The sequence below is a fragment of the Toxotes jaculatrix genome, chromosome 15 (assembly GCF_017976425.1).
Source record: "Toxotes jaculatrix isolate fToxJac2 chromosome 15, fToxJac2.pri, whole genome shotgun sequence".
In the NCBI taxonomy this organism is placed as follows: Eukaryota; Metazoa; Chordata; class Actinopteri; family Toxotidae; genus Toxotes; species Toxotes jaculatrix.
Genome location: NC_054408.1, coordinates 25,128,397 through 25,144,222, shown reverse-complemented (window position 1 = coordinate 25,144,222; position 15,826 = coordinate 25,128,397). Strand labels below are relative to the sequence as shown.

General features: G+C 41.4%; 1 protein-coding gene across 1 annotated transcript; it reads left to right on the top strand.

The window, feature by feature from the left end:
• The first annotated feature begins 3 nt into the window (after nt 1-3).
• Nucleotides 4-13,459, top strand: marco (macrophage receptor with collagenous structure). The gene is made up of 14 exons (XM_041056393.1): nt 4-154; nt 3,952-4,050; nt 4,272-4,438; nt 5,340-5,457; nt 5,739-5,810; nt 8,042-8,131; nt 8,548-8,592; nt 9,572-9,658; nt 9,990-10,034; nt 10,169-10,249; nt 10,492-10,527; nt 10,798-10,848; nt 11,122-11,286; nt 11,967-13,459. Exons 1-14 carry the CDS (start codon nt 46-48, stop codon nt 12,095-12,097), a joined length of 1,296 nt encoding a protein of 431 aa, XP_040912327.1. The 5' UTR covers nt 4-45; the 3' UTR covers nt 12,098-13,459.
• The last annotated feature ends 2,367 nt before the right edge of the window (nt 13,460-15,826 follow it).

Here is a 15,826-nt window from a genome sequence, read left to right as displayed (position 1 = left end):
GGTTCCTGAATTGGGAAGTGAAGGTAATTCTGGATTCCTGAAAGCATGGAGACATCAGCAGACAGGACAATGGACCGAGTCTCGTACACCCAGAGTAACCCGCTGTTCGACATGTCACTCAGCAGAAGCATCCCCTCCAGTTTCCAGCCAGTTGGTGAGTGCTACTGCAGAAAGAAATCAGAGAGAAGAGACTGAGTTTCTACTTGTGAAAGAAAACAGAACAAACACATTCAGTTTTGTGTTTTATTACAGAGAACATTCAGTTAACACTGGAGATCTTAGTATTAACTGAATTAGAGAAGTTAGCATATGGTCATAACAATCCAGGTGTTCTCATCCTTCCTCACTGTGTGGTACTTGATAGGCTGCAACTTATGAGTTGTTTGCAGATGAGCTCCAGCCAGTGATCCAGATATTTAGTGTAGATATAGAAAAGAAACATGAGGAATCAGAGGGATATAATATGCAACAAAGGCCACTGGCTGGTATCAAACCGAGGATGTTGTGGTTATACAGCCCGGCCATCAGCAGGAGGGTCCCCCATCTGAGCCAGGTTCTGCTCAAGGTTTCTTCCTGTTAAAAGGGAGTTTTTTCTTGCCACTGTCGCCTTAAGTGCTTGCTCTGGGGTCAGGCTCTGGGTCTCTGTAAAGTGCTTTGAGACAATTTTGATTGTGGAAGGAGCTATATAAATAAAATTGAATTGAATTGAATTGAATATAATTTGCACCTTAACTGCTTGGCTGCTTGAGCACTGAAGGACAGACTGCCAGACACTCAGCCTCAGCCATGTTTGAAATGTACAGTTTCCACGAAAGTCGAAAGATGTATCAAAACAAACAGGAGAATAAATCAGGAAAAAATAAATAAATAAAAATAGAATAAAAAATAAATAAATAGACTTAAATGTGCAGATTAATAATTGTAATTAATGTAATTGTATTTCATTATCCTGCCAATAAATCACTGAATATTCAGATGGATTTGCTAAATGAATGTGAAAAATTTCACTATTTCTTACTCTGTTTCACAAGTCATTTGCTTCCTCCTTTAAAATTTAGAGTTTCTGTTTTCTGTTTTCATGTTTTAGCTCTCACTGATGCCACTTTTTTTTTTTTTTTTTTTTTTTTAATTAAAGTCCAAACTACAGAACAGCTGGAGCTCCAGCTGGGCAGTTGGCCAATCAGAGCTTCTTCTGAGAGTCAATAAATTGTCTATTGAAAGTTTTTCCAGCCATACAGAGGAAGTAAAGATATAGCAAATGATCTCAGTGCCTTTTATCTAAGAACCAGACAATAAATGAAAAACTGAAAAGGAATGGAAAACGACAGAATTTCTGACCGTTATGACTCTTTTCTTTCCTCTCTCAGGTCTATCCTTCAGTCTGAAGCTTTGACTTTTTAAACACAATATGTATTAATCCAATACATTAACCCAAAGCTTTAAACTTCTGCACAGCTTCTAACTGATGTTCAGTATTCACGCTCATTCACCCCATTTCATGTCTGGATTGGAGCCCATCAACAACATCAAAATTTACACATTTAAATTGAGTTATTTTTTATGTTTAATAACCAAAAAGGAAAAGCTTGTCTATCAGGCTTATGTGGAAAAGAGTGGGTGCATGTAGAAATGCTTTCACATAACACCCGACAAAACAATTATTTCATGGAAAGTATTTGCACTGTGAGCAAACAAGCAAGTTCTGATACCTAAAACTAGATAATAAAAGAGGCTGTAGGAGTAAGGCTGCGTGTGCCAGTTCTCAGGTCGGTTAATTAAGCCAGCATCGTCTGCTTAGTCCCCTTTTCTTTTCAAGCCCATCAGCTGCTGCCGTTCAACCTGAATGAGACTGAATGAAATGGCAGCCATGACCAGCAGGAGGCAGCAGTGTTTCATCTTACCTGTCAAATACAGCAGGCTCTGTGAGAACAACAGGAGGCTTCTGCTGTAAATGTCTCTCTCTGGAATGAAAGTGACTACAGCACGATGAAAAAAAAAATCAGAGACCATTTTAGTTGAGTTTGAAACAGGTAGGTGAACAGAAAACATGGCTCTGCATACGTGAGATCATATAAAATCATAATGCACAATACAAATGCATGAGAAAAATGAAAGACCTCCATCCAGAACGACCATAGAGATTGCAGGTTCCTACCCTCTGAGGTGACCGGTAAGAGCGTCTCATGAAACAGAGCCCCATTTGCGGCAGGTGTATCAGACCTTAGTTGTTATGGTTACAGTATAAACACATGGTTAAGCTCATGGATTGATCATGTTGTGGTTTGGTTTAGACACAAAGACTACTTTGTTAGGTTTAGGTAAAAATTGTGGTTTGGGTTAAAATAAGTATTTCATTAAGGTTTGATGACCTCTGTTGTAGTTGCAGTTAAGGCTGAGGAAGAGTCGTGGTCATAAGAAACAACACTGGTTTCAAACAGGAAATAAACAGTGAACTTCAGTGTCCTGTGTTCAGTTCCTTCTATCCACCTTGAACTTCTCCATGTGTGGATTTTCTCTCTTTGTTCAAGGTCACCTGACTTCCTGCTTTGTCCCTGTGATGGGTCATGATTAGCTGCTGCACAGACGACCTATAAGGTCGTTTTTAGGGAGGACAGTCTTGTTTAAGAAGGGTGGGGTGATGCAAAATAAATACACACTATGTTGCCACATAGGGTGTGATAAAATATTGATACATTACACATTTTACTACATGAATGATTTACTGAGGGGCAGTGCCACAGTCCAGTTCAGTAATGTCCTCATCAAGAATTTTTCCATGTGCCATGGTTTCCATTACTGTCTGACAGCTGTGAAAGTCACACCAAGCCACGCTGCTGTGATCCTGCTAGGTATCAGGGTCTATCACAGCTAACTCGTAGCAGTCCCCGCCACGTCTGCACTGCTATTGTGAGAACAGAGAGAGTTTAGTTTGAGAGGGAGTTCAGTTTGCCTCTTCAGGCACTTTCAGATTTGTTGATCGCTTTCACCTGTGTCAGGTTCCTGCCGATGCAAACCGAACCTTTCCTGCTGTTGTTGCATTCAAAGCTTTCAACTGGCAAACCACTTTAATGTGAATAAGTTATAGGAAACGCAATGTATTTGTCACCAAGTTAATGAAGCTTTATTAGCAGTGAGATTTTTAAGAAAGGTCAAATCAAACCGATAGAGACATATTCTGCTCTGTGTGGTCAGCAGATTAGTTCTGAAATGTTGCAGGGAGGAACAGAAACTGAAACAGTGGAGTCACTAGGAGGTGGCTGTCACACCAGAGACCAGGTTCACACCCAGAGTCCTGTCTGTGGTTAGGTTTAGACAATTAAAGCTCTTTGGTTGAGAAATCACTGTGAACTTTTTCTGTATTTAAACCAGACCAGGATCTTTCCCTGACCTGAACCAGGTGCTGTGAGAGTCTGAACAGAACCAGAATATAGTTTCATGATGCTTGACTCACCACAGGTGATGTCATTTTTACAAAACATTTTTGGTGTTACAACTTAATTAATTTAAACATAATTTCCACGAGACAGAGTTCTAGCAACTGCTTAAAACATGGATGCATCTTATCCGCTGTAAGTGCTGATCTAAGATGAAATGCATTCTGAGATAAAAAAAAAACTGCCAACTCACAAAAGCACCTCTGAAACCTTCAGAGGGGACAGTACTTATTCCATTCAGTCATAGCCAGTTTGGTCTAGTGTCATTTTCTTGACTTTTCTGCCAACAAAAAGAAATCTATCTCCACATCCCCCCAGCTTTTCACTGTGACTGACAGCTGACATTTTCCGCTGGTTGTCCAAATGCTTCACGCTCAGAGCTTTGCAAATTCATAAAAGCATTTGTATCAGCTGGGTTAAGCAGGATACTTTCTGTCTCCTGAAATCACTTTACCAACATTGTGCTCCAGGACACCGATCCCACTCTTTTAAATGCATTTTCCTGTTTGTGTTTCAGATCTGAAGCCAGCAAGGCCCAGAAGACAGAGGTGTATGCATGTGGTTGTAGTTTACCTTATCCTACAGACCGCTCTCAATGCCTTTCTCCTTTACAAAGGTACAGCTGCATACAGACAGTATTTATTATGACATGTTTATGATCATAATACAAGTGATAAAAATGGCCTAATGAAGAATATTAAGAATATTTTTATGTTACTTGGTATAGTGGACTGTGGACAAATTACACATCATATTGATGTGATTGTGTACTGAAAAATCAAAATGAGTACAGTTACTGATTAAACATACTTAGTATTCTTTCCCTTTCTGTCCCAGTTTTCACGCTTGAGTCTTCACTGCATAACTCCAGGACAGAAAAGCTGATGTCCAATCACATTCCTCTGGGTGGAGAACTGGGTGAGGACAGGCTCCAAACTCTCATCTACAACAACAGTCAAGAAACCAAGACCCTGAGCAGCCACCTACAGACCCTGCAGAGCCAGGTCCTGTTTATATGTAGTGTTTTCCTGAATACTTTGTGTATAGCTTCAGTTCAGCTTAGTCTTTAATTTACTGAAGCTGTGCTTATCCAGTATATGGTCATGATCATTACCAATACCTACTTAGATCCATGTCAGTCTTATGTCTGAGAACCCAGCGTGAGCGAGGATGTGGTTAGCTTAGCTTAGCATAAAGACTGGAAGAAGAGGGAAACAGCAAGTGTGGCTCTGTTCAAAGTTTAACTATAATAACTCCCTGTTGAACATGTTGTATTTCTTTTGCTCAGTCTGTAGGCCAATGACGCAAGATTAAATTTAATTAGCACTTTTCTTTTGCTAATTAGCAAATGTTAGCCCGCTATCTGAAATAGCAAAAATGGTAGCTATAATATAGGCTAAGCATCAGCATTTTAGCATCGTCACTGAGCACTCGATGCAGAGCCTCACAGAGCCACTGTGTTATTGTTAAAATTTGGACAGAGCCAGGCTAGCTTTCTCCCTGTTTTCAGGTTTTATGCTAAGCTACGCTAACCGCATCCAGACTAGTGCTCCACACCAAGCAGTCCTGTGACTGAGATTAATTTGAGAGTGACAGTCTGTCCATAATGGTATTGTTTGTTAATAGAAATCAAGACTACAAGCATCATTTTATATAAGCAACAATACGTGACTGGTCACACCGAATCAAGTGAGGCTGTAGCAGCAAAATCCCAGAGTTGTTGAATAGGCCAGGCCTGTGTTGTGTTGCTTATGAATTCACCTTGTGATTTGTCAGAGGAAAAAGTTTTTATTCATAAATTGCAAAGTCTCACTTGAAAACTAATTTTCATTCATTTAATAAGGTCATGACTTACAGAAGTGCCTTAACATTACAGTCAAATTGCTGTTGTTGCCTTGACAACAGGTGAGTGGTCTGTGTGGAGAGGATGGTCAGCTGGACAGGCTGAGGACTGACCTGAACCTGCTCAACACCAGCACCCACAACCTGGAGGACAAACTGACAACCATTAGCCGCAAACCAGGTAGGATGCACCTGTGTATGTATTTCAGGTATATTTGTATATTTGAAGGTGTCATGTGAGCAAAATGAACATTTCTCACAAATGATGCACAGAGAGAGAATTTCCTCTTTGGTTCCTCTGAGGATTTTAGGTTCAAGGTTTAGTTAGAAATAAGTTCAGGGTTTGAGCTCAGTGACTGTTGCAAATTGTAAAAACTGTAACAACGTGATCAGAAAGTGCAGACTTTATCAACCCTTAACCTCTGAATTTTTTTTTTTTTTTGTGTGTGTGTGTTTGCTCAGGACCTCCTGGTCCTCCGGGTACAGATGGGCAGCCAGGACGTCCAGGGACACCTGGAGACAGAGGCCTCAAAGGTGAGTCAACCCTAAGTAGTTACAAAATGAAGGTATAAGATACAAGCTGGGGTTTGAATTAGTTAAACATGAGGAGTGCAACCACAGCTTTCCTGCTGCTGTTATCACTGGGTGAGTGGGATGACACTGATGAATTACACAAACAACCTGAGTGAGTAAAGGAATAGAAGTCGCTACATTTCTCTCAAAAGCACCTTAATATTTACTAAATGAAGTAACTTGCTATCAGCGTTAGAGAATTTCTCAGTGTAAAAAGTTACAATTGATTTTGTGAAAGTGCGTGTGCGTGCAGCAGGAGGTATTAGCTTTCAGCTGTTGGTCTGGTGATGATGCCGATGCTGATGACCTGTCACGTCTTGTCAGACGGCTGATGAAACCTGGCTGATGGATGGACTGCAGCCATTATTTCACATACCCTTGCAACTTCGTCAGTGCACTGACATTTCCTTTATGAAATCTCTATCAGGGCTGGAATCATACTCAAGGCAACAAATTACTCTGAGGCAAGTTTTTTCCCAGTAGGCCAATGCCCCACACACCCCCACAGAACAAACAAACAAACAAACAAGCAAGCAAGCAAGCAAGCAAACAAACAAACAAACTTTGTCGGTGCACAGGAGCAAATGACTAAAAACAAACAACTACCCAACACTTTGCTCCAGACATGGCCCTTGCAAACACAGAGGCCACTTAAGTCATGTTCTCTCTATTGAACACTTATTTACACCATAGTGTTTAGGTTTTTTTTTTTTTCAGTGGACTGATTCCATTATTTTGGGTCAGTTTATTTAAATTTAACCACTTGAATGTTTTATACACTTCTCTTTGCTAAAATTTGCATTGTAGCTTAGTGAACCCATTCATTCTGCTGACCTCTCCATCTGAACCCAGTCAGTTACTGATGCACCCAATTCATTTTTAACATTCTCACTCTCTGATCTTTACTCACACATCAACATGGAGACCCACTGTTGTAAAGTCCACGGTGCAACACTAACAGCTACAGTGGACAAAACAGTAAGTGTCATGACTCAGGTTTAGGAGGACTCAGTAGCACTAGTCTCAGTGACACTGGTAAAAGTTCAAAACAGTTCACTTTTATTAGGCTCAGCAGACAGAATCAGGCAAAGGCAAACAGTAGGCAAAGTTTGGGCGTGGGCAATGGTCAGTAACATGCAGACTGATAAACCAGGCATGAGGCAAAATCCAAAAACACACAGGTTCTTGAAGACGATTCATGAGCAATGCCATCTAAAGCAACTAGATGATGTGCTCTGAGGTGCTTGGGGCCAATCACAATAATAATAATAGCATTTAATTTGCTTTGAATTGCCTGACCCCAGAGCAAGCACTTAAGGCGACAAGACAAGGAAAAGCTCCCTTTTAACAGGAAGAAACCTTGAGCAGAACTTGGTTCATATGGGGGACCCTCCTGCTGATGGAGTCCAGCGTCATCATATTCATCGTATTTCTCAAACCTTGTTTCCCAGTACTGAACCTCGTGGGTACAGTGTTTCCAAAAATACTTAAGAATTACATTTTTTCATCCTTTCCTCTAAAATGGTCTAAAAGTTGTTGCTCCTTTTTCCTCCCATGGTCTTCTTTTCCTCCTCTGTGCCATCATTTAAGTATCAGCAGGAAACCAAAGTATGCCACATATACACTGTAAATCACAGGCTGGATTATGAACTGATACTTATATTTTTTAAAAATATGATCTGTAGGATCATCTCAAGGCATTTTCCATTTAATCAGTGTTTATATACTGCTTGTAAATGATATGATGATAATAGGGGGACTTAATGTGTTGCCCATATCTTGACAGCCAGTGGTCAGATTGCCATGCAGTTTGCAGTGGATATTCATGATCCTCCTGACCTTTCTCACAGTGCCTTCAAAAGGCCAAAGCATTCGTACAAAACATGGCAGATTGCCGTGAGATTTACTGAACACCTTTATGCATTAGATTTGCTGAACATGCTTCCAGAGGGATAACTCCCCTTGACTTTATTGACCTTTCCTTGATCCTGATCTCGGGATACACCTGAGCGCTTTAGTATAGTGAGATGTAATGGGCATTGCGTTTATTCAGCTGGACTTACAAGTAGTTGTGATTGAAATATATGAATTAGTCACGTGCCTCCTGTATGTGATCTGAATACTAAATTCAGCATCCTTCAGTGACGTAGAAGAAAATGGACATTATTACATACCTGAATGACTCTTTCCAGGTGACAATGGTGTTGCCGGCCCTCAAGGACCAAAAGGTGACAGGGGACTTCCTGGACAACGCGGAGATCCAGGAGTTGCTGGGCAAATCGGTGGGTTTTTATTAGAATTATTAATGTAATAATATACTTGTTGCTATTCTTGAAGCTATACTAGATATGATTAAAAATACTCTTGCTTGGAGGTTAAATCACAAAATGAGGCTGCAACATAAAAAAAAAAAAAAAACATCCCATCCAGACTAACTGAAATGCTGTTGGGGACTTCAGTACTCAGCAGAGCTGACAAAGTGAATGAAAAACAAACTGTGACATGCAGACAAAGCTGGACTCACTGATGTAAGAAGCTTTTAAATCTCTGTCTTAGCTTTAGGCAAAGCATGGTGGCTTTATTTATTTCATTATGAGGCATCAGTGACCTGCCAGATTGGAAAACAGCAGTGTAAATTTCGACATTAAGTCAAACACTCACCTCTCAGCTCAAACTCAAAACTGTTTCACTGTTTCAGGCCCACCTGGACCTCCTGGACCTATTGGACCTATTGGACGTACTGGTAAGCTTCCAGTTTTGTCAAAATGTCATGAGCCTAAATGGCTGAAACCAGGAGGCTCATTATTAGCTATGCTAGCTTTTTGTTTTATTCATGAGCATGGCTCCAGCCTGCCCGCAACACTCAAACGTTTAAGTTGTATGGCTAAATGATGAATAGATGGATAAACTCAGAGAAAATCTGTAGCAAAATTACACAGTTAAAATTCATTTTAAATCTAGTTGCCAATAAATATGGGCATTTCTATTCATTAACAAGCGACTCTCACGCCTCAGAGATTCGAGCTGCGACTGCACAACTGAGCTGCTGCACGGCAGCAGCTGCAACAGAGCCAGAACCTGACGCAGCCAGAGGCCAGATACCATATATTTGAAGGATGAACATGATCGAAAACTGTTTTTGAAAAGTTCTATTTCAAAATAGGGTTTGAAGATAAGATAAGATAAACCTTTAATAGTCCCGCAATGGGGAAATTACACCACGACATTTACTAAAAGTTAGGTAATGTTGAAGGGGACGATATGTGTTAAAGAAAAAAAAAAATCCTGAAAATATGTTCCTCATACTGTGTGTGGAGTTAACCTTATGACTCACATACTGACTCACAATAATCCCAAATGATCTTTGCTGTAACAGACCCATGACCTTCCCTGGTTTCATGTGAAGTTGCAGGTTTACTGGAACTGGAACATACAGTGACTGAACTCAGTTCCTGCATGGAAAATGTATCAGCAATCTGCAGCTGAAATAGTTTGGTTTCTCTTCCTCATGTAATGCTCGGTCATCGACAGATTGTCGACACACTGCTGTTTAGTGTGACGAATTTGCACAGCTTGCATTGATGAAATATAAATGTGCACCAAAAAAAACAAAAAAAAAACACAAACAGCTGTTCATAACCATCACATTTCTGTGTGTGTGTGTGTGTGTGTGTGTGTGTGTGTGTGTGTGTGTGTGTGTGTGTGTGTGCATGTGAATAAAGGTCCCACGGGTTCGCCTGGGTCACCAGGGGTTCCAGGGAGTAAAGGATCAGCTGCAAAGGGAGAGAAAGGAGAACGTGGAGTCCCAGGTAAGGGTTTGGATATTAGTTTTAAAGGTCATGGCACCACTTTAAAGGTTCTATTCAACCGGACCTGACAACAACACACAACGTCGAAACAAGAACATTGTGAAAAACTGTTTTAATTTCTCATATGAATGTGTTGGAATAGGCATGGTGGGTCCCTCCTTCCATAAAGAGCTGCTAACACTGAAATAAAACTGAACCTAGACTTTTCTTGTCTCATTTACTTTGTGAAGAAGTAAATTCCATTTATCTGTGACAGAGAAGCAGCCAGGCTGTAATGTTCTCCGGACTGTTAATGTTTTATTGACTGCTGTTCTCTGTGCTCTGACTGCAGGCCTTCGTGGGGACAAAGGTGACACGGGGAACCCCGGCCAGAAAGGTACTTAAATGTTGTATGCCGCACATATCAATGTGTCTACCTGTATGTGTGTTCATCTGTAGCAGCAGAAGTGTGCTTGTGTGTAGGATACTTGTGTGTGTAGGATTTTATGTGGATTTGTTGTGAATTTTCAGGATCTTCTGGAGTTTCTGGTGTTCCTGGACTCAAAGGATCTAAAGGAAACTCTGGAAGTAATGGTCCACCGGGTCCTCGAGGTCAGCTGCATACTGTGTAACATCAGTGTGGTTGGACTGATACACATATCCCAATTTCATTCAGTTGTTCAGTAATGATTTGAGACCTTTATTTTTAAAGGGCTGTTTGCCACTAAAAGGTGATGATCCAAAATCCAAAACAACACAAATACAAATTACTATTTACTGACAAGATTAGCAACCCACATCAGTGCAGTCATCTCTGTCAAGATTAAGATTTTATTTTGTTGTCTTATCATCAGGTGAGAGAGGACTCAGTGGTCAGGATGGACGTCCAGGTGAGTGTGTACTGAAGTGACAAACATCTGATTGAGAATCACGTTTCTTCCATATGCCATGTCCTGAAAACATCAGATAACAACTAAAAACTCAGCAGAGTTCACCTGAAGTGTTGCTGAGCCGTTATCTCCTATACTGAATGTTTTTCAGTTTGTTTGTACCCAGTTCTGGTTAAATTGACCTAGGACAGTAATGCAATCTGCATGACACAGTCAGTTGATTGTTTAAACTCATACCAGTGCATGTAAACTGTCCTTTTTCCCATACAGGTCCCCCAGGACCACAAGGTGCCAAAGGAAACAAGGGAGACCAGGGAGACAGTAAGTCTGCACAATGCTGACCTGGGAGCAGCACTTACAACAAAAATAGTGAACAATAGAGATTTTCAAAAACTTCTGCTAACTGAAACTAAATGCCACTTTCAGTGGCTTGATAACATCACCCGAAGAGATGTTTAAAATGTCAGAAGGTTGAGTTTGATGTTCACCTGCATTTTATAAATGAGTTAATCCAGAAAAGCCAAATATGTTCAAAATGGAAGAAGCTTCAACCACTTTCAAATTCCTAGCATCTGGAACTTTGTGTCGTCACAGTGAACGTGCGTCTTGTTCCGGGGCCATCCCGGGGGCGAGTGGAGGTCAGGTACAATGGAGCCTGGGGCACCGTGTGTGACGACAGCTTCGACATCGTGGACGGCAAAGTGATCTGTAGGATGCTGGGCTTCCAGTCTGCCTCTTCTACCTTCACTGCCAACGCAGGTAAGAAGTCCACTGCCACCATCTCTGCAGCATATGTATTTTCCCAAAGCCCTTTCTTGTACAAAATCTTTCCACCAATCAACAAGATAATTACAAAAAAAAAAAAACAAATAGTTCATTAATAACCTTCATAGGGGGTGGGATATGTATTTTTAAACTTCAGTCAGGCTTGTGTGACATAACTCTTCAAAAGGAAGCTGGGGCAGCTATGGCACAGCAGGGGGCAGCCGACAGATATGGGTGGTGGTGAAGGAGATGCGCCCCTCCTCCCTCTGAGACCATGGCTGTGGTGCCCCGGAGCAAGGCACCGATCCACCCCAGCTCCCCAGGCACCTTAGTTGGCAGTGTCTCTAGTGCATGTGCATGCTTGTGTGTGTGTTTGGTTCACTTGGTGTGGGTAAAATGCACAGAATAACTAATCAATAAAGGAAGGATCAATAAAGTAATAAACTTAACTTAAACTTAAACTTTAAACTTTAATAAGCTTATTTCCTAAAATGTTTATGTATTCCTTTCATAGGAAGGAGGGGGGTTGTAAGTATATCCCCCTTTTATTGGTGCATTTTATAGGAAAATGTGCTTTGTACTAGAACACAATTCCCTCACTATCACTAGCTTTTATTACACGCAAATAGTTCAGCATTATAACAGTTTTTTTTTTTTTTTTTGTCCTTCTGTAGGATCAGGCAATATCTGGCTGGATGACCTGGGATGCACAGGATTAGAGTACAATATCTTTCACTGCCCTAACAGTGGAATTGGTGTGAACAACTGCCAACACAGTGAGGATGCTGGGGTGTCCTGTTCCTAGACTGACACCACACTGAAGATGAACAAGAGAAAAAATTATGCCTCGACTTTTCTACACAGCTTTGATTAACATGCAATGACAAGTTGACTGACACAGACACATACACACTGTCACAGAAACAGACACACACACACACACATGCACACAGTTCAGCGGGGATATTTGCAGAACAACACTTCCTGTACTGATGTTCACAGATGGATCTTATGACACAAAGCACAGCACATAAAATTGCATTTAGCTAAGTTTGACTCTATTACGAAACACATTAGCTTAAAAAAGATCATGTCAATAAAACTTTCCTGGAAAAAATTTTCTCATTTCTCCACTCTGTACTCTCATGGTCCGTCTGCCCCAATCGTTTCCTGTCTGTGTCACACATGGCCACTGACTTTGCAGAGGTCAGCGGAGATGAGGTCACGTTCAAGGACACGAGTTGTGCTGAGGAATGGATTCTGACACAGCTGGCTCAGTCACGTTTTCACAGATGCCTCAGGGAGCACACTGTAGATGAGAGTGTTCACACTGACTGAAATCATCAGCGCCATGCAGACAAGTCAAGGAAAGGCTGGTTCTCTTTAATGTTACTGAAGCTGCACTGATCAATATCTTTTATATTAGCGATGGGCCAAATAGTCGTGTAATGGGAGAAGTGTTGCTTTGTAGTGACAAGCCCACAGAGAATAATCACCTGACCATCAGCTTAATGGAGCGTTAGTGTCTTCCAGCTAAATGTTTTGGTTTTATGGCTCACAACTTTACTGTTTAGGTTCAGTCTCAATGCTCTCAACCTTGTACCATAGCTGCACATGGAACTGCACAGTTAAACGGATGTGACTGCAACATGGATCTGCAGGTTTGGAAATGAATCTGAACGATATCAGGGTCATCTCCATCCGGCAGCTGTTTTTGTGAAAAGGTTCTTAAATCCCACCGTTCACTTCCTCTCCAGCTCCAAACACCAGACAGACACTGACTAGCTGGACAATATAGTGGAGCATTTAACAACTAAAGAGCTAAATATTTTTCTGTCTCACTGGTCCCACTGGTCCCACTGGACCAAAACCAGAGCTAAAAAGTGAGTGAATGTTTGACATTCATCAGAAGTCCAGAAACACAGATAATTCCAAATAAAAACTGATGTTTCACTGTGTCTGCTGGATGTGTACATAATATAGCAAACTGTTTGCTAATAAGTTTACCTTGGCAATATAATAAGGCTATGTCAATGTTGTGTATAGTGATGCTTAATATGCTGCCCCCAGGTGGCCAAAAAACCCCAATCATGTTTTACAGTTTGCAGTGAAATAAAGTTTCCCTCCAAATTCAACTTCTCTTTTTTTCAACAGCATGCATCAGAAGAAGAGAAAAAAAGAGAAAGCACAATGAAAAAGAAAGTTTATACTAAAAGCTGATTTGTGAAGTTTTATGGTTTTCTTGGTGCAAAGAGTCAGTAGCAGTCAATCAGTCAGCAGTACGTTTATTGTCTCCCCCAGGAGAAAACTGTGTTGAATAAAGGGAACTGCAGTGTAAAAATCACAATAAATAAATAAGAACAAAATAAGAGCATGGGTTCAAACACTAGCCTCAGAGAAAATGAAACAGCCCATGAACTTAATCCCTCCAGCTTTGTAGTTACTAATGTTGGAGTTGCTTGTGAGTAAATGGAGAATAAGAGCACCATCTCAGAATTTCACTTCAAACTGAAATCCAATTGTAAGTTCCTCAGTAAATGTTCTTAAATAAAAAGGAGACATGCCGCTCAGCTCCATTGCTCTGTTAGTAAGCAGAGTTTTATGAACCCTGATAGCAGTTCATGCTACTATAAAAATTCTGACATCACACGCATTACAAATTACTTTCACTAAGACTTCACAACAGTCCTTAAAGCTGTCCATTTTAAACCACAGGTGAAGTTCATTTTCTGTCATTTGCTTTTGCAGTTTCACTGTAAGCAAACATGGACTTCCTCTTAGGGAGCCACAATGGTTATTTCTCTAACTGAATCCCACAGTTTCTTTGTATCAGATTAAACACATTTTGCTTGGCCGGTTCCTTGTGCTGTTTCCATGCTGCCCTCAACAGCTGACCAAGGTCCTTCTGCTCAGCCTTCAATCCTGTGGTGTCTCCTGATCTGTAGGACATGATTTCTTCCTTTGATAGGACACTTTGATTCCTTCTGGGATGTAGGATTTATTATTTGGATATTTCTTAACCATTTGCTGAGATGTGATTAAGTCCAAACAAAAAGAAATACAGGCAGTAATGATTCTGTGACCATGTCAACATATGAATCCTGGAACAAAATGGTCACTAGAACAAATATTTACAGGCTGAATTAGTGGTTTACAGGACTCGAGGAGTGATTAGTGGCTGGGAATTAGACTATGATCAGAGTTACCAAGAGGAGGCCTAACTCTGGCTGTGTAGGCATCCTTAGCATTGCCATTGCACTTGTTAAGAATATTGTTAATCCTGAATATTGTGATGACTTCAGATCATCGTATGTACATCAGGCTTATTTTGCAGAAGCTGATGGACACAGTCTACAATTTGGCTAGCTGCTTTGGTGGCACACACGCAATACACACAAATATATTGGTAAATTCCCCTTGGTAGGTAATGTGGTTGCACAGTGATGTAAAGCAGTTCCAGGTCAGAGTTGTGTGTAAACTGTCTCTGATTGTAAATCCAGGTCGGACACACATGTGCCGTTCCCGCCTCCAATGTAGGTTCTGATTTATCGTTCAGCAAAGTTTTCACCTGTTGATGTCACCATCTGCAGAATACTGTATTTTGCATGTTCAGGCTTTAATTAACTTAAGCACAGCACTGTGTTTACATCTCCGTTTTAATTATGATACTAGCAACAGTGGGCTACACACACTTTTGTCTCATCGCAAGATATGAGGCTTATTTCACCCATTTGTAAGAGTGGGGATAAATCAAACCTGAGTAACTGCTGTGGCACCTGTGTCAGCAGCTGTCTGCAGGAATCATTCTGTAGTACTCTACATAAAAGAAAACTACATCTCCTCGACCAACTTGACCAGGCAACTGGACCCAGTAAGTCCAGTAAATGGATTGGTCACCATGAGAGAGTGAAGTGTCATTACAGCACAACTGGAACACTCACTTTCAGGCTGAAAGGAAGGACTTGATTCACAGCCTATATGTCCGCCTGCTTTCCCCCTCAGGGGACAGCAGCCTGAGTCACACTGCCATCGTGTTGCCCTGTAAGTGGCACGCCTCCCTTTCTTTCCTGCATCCTCCTCTCCTTATGCAGAGGGGCAGCCGTAAAATGGCTGCAGGCGAGGCAAATTAAAACTACAAAGTGCTGATTATAATTCAGCAGCCTTGTCCCTCTGTTCCTCCCGGGGGCCCCTGCTCTGGGTGAAAGCTGGAAATAAACATGAGGTGGGGGGGGGGGGGGGGGGGGGGGGTCTCACTCCGTTGTTCATTAGCTAGACCAACCCCAGGTCACCCAGACCTGCTCCCTGGCCCCCAGACCACTGCCTGTAATTGAGGCCTGACGTGGATAAATAAATGATAGGAGCGAGGGAGGGGGGTCAGGAAGAGGAGGGGTGGGTGACAGAATGGGTAATGGGTAATGAGGATGCCCTCTTTGTCCTCCTCACCTGTGTGAACCACCTCAGTACTGCTACAGACTCTCTGAGCAGCTGAAGATATTCATGAGGCATTACTGCACATTACTGGGTCCTGTGAGTC

What these genes read in the sequence shown, in the direction of transcription:
- marco (XM_041056393.1), top strand. Translation starts at nt 46, where the DNA reads ATGGAGACATCAGCAGACAGGACAATGGACCGAGTCTCGTACACCCAG. An exon ending in TGGAGACAGAGGCCTCAAAG is followed by an intron (nt 5,811 to 8,041) that starts GTGAGTCAACCC and finishes GACTCTTTCCAG; the next exon opens with GTGACAATGGTGTTGCCGGC. An exon ending in AGGAGTTGCTGGGCAAATCG is followed by an intron (nt 8,132 to 8,547) that starts GTGGGTTTTTAT and finishes TCACTGTTTCAG; the next exon opens with GCCCACCTGGACCTCCTGGA.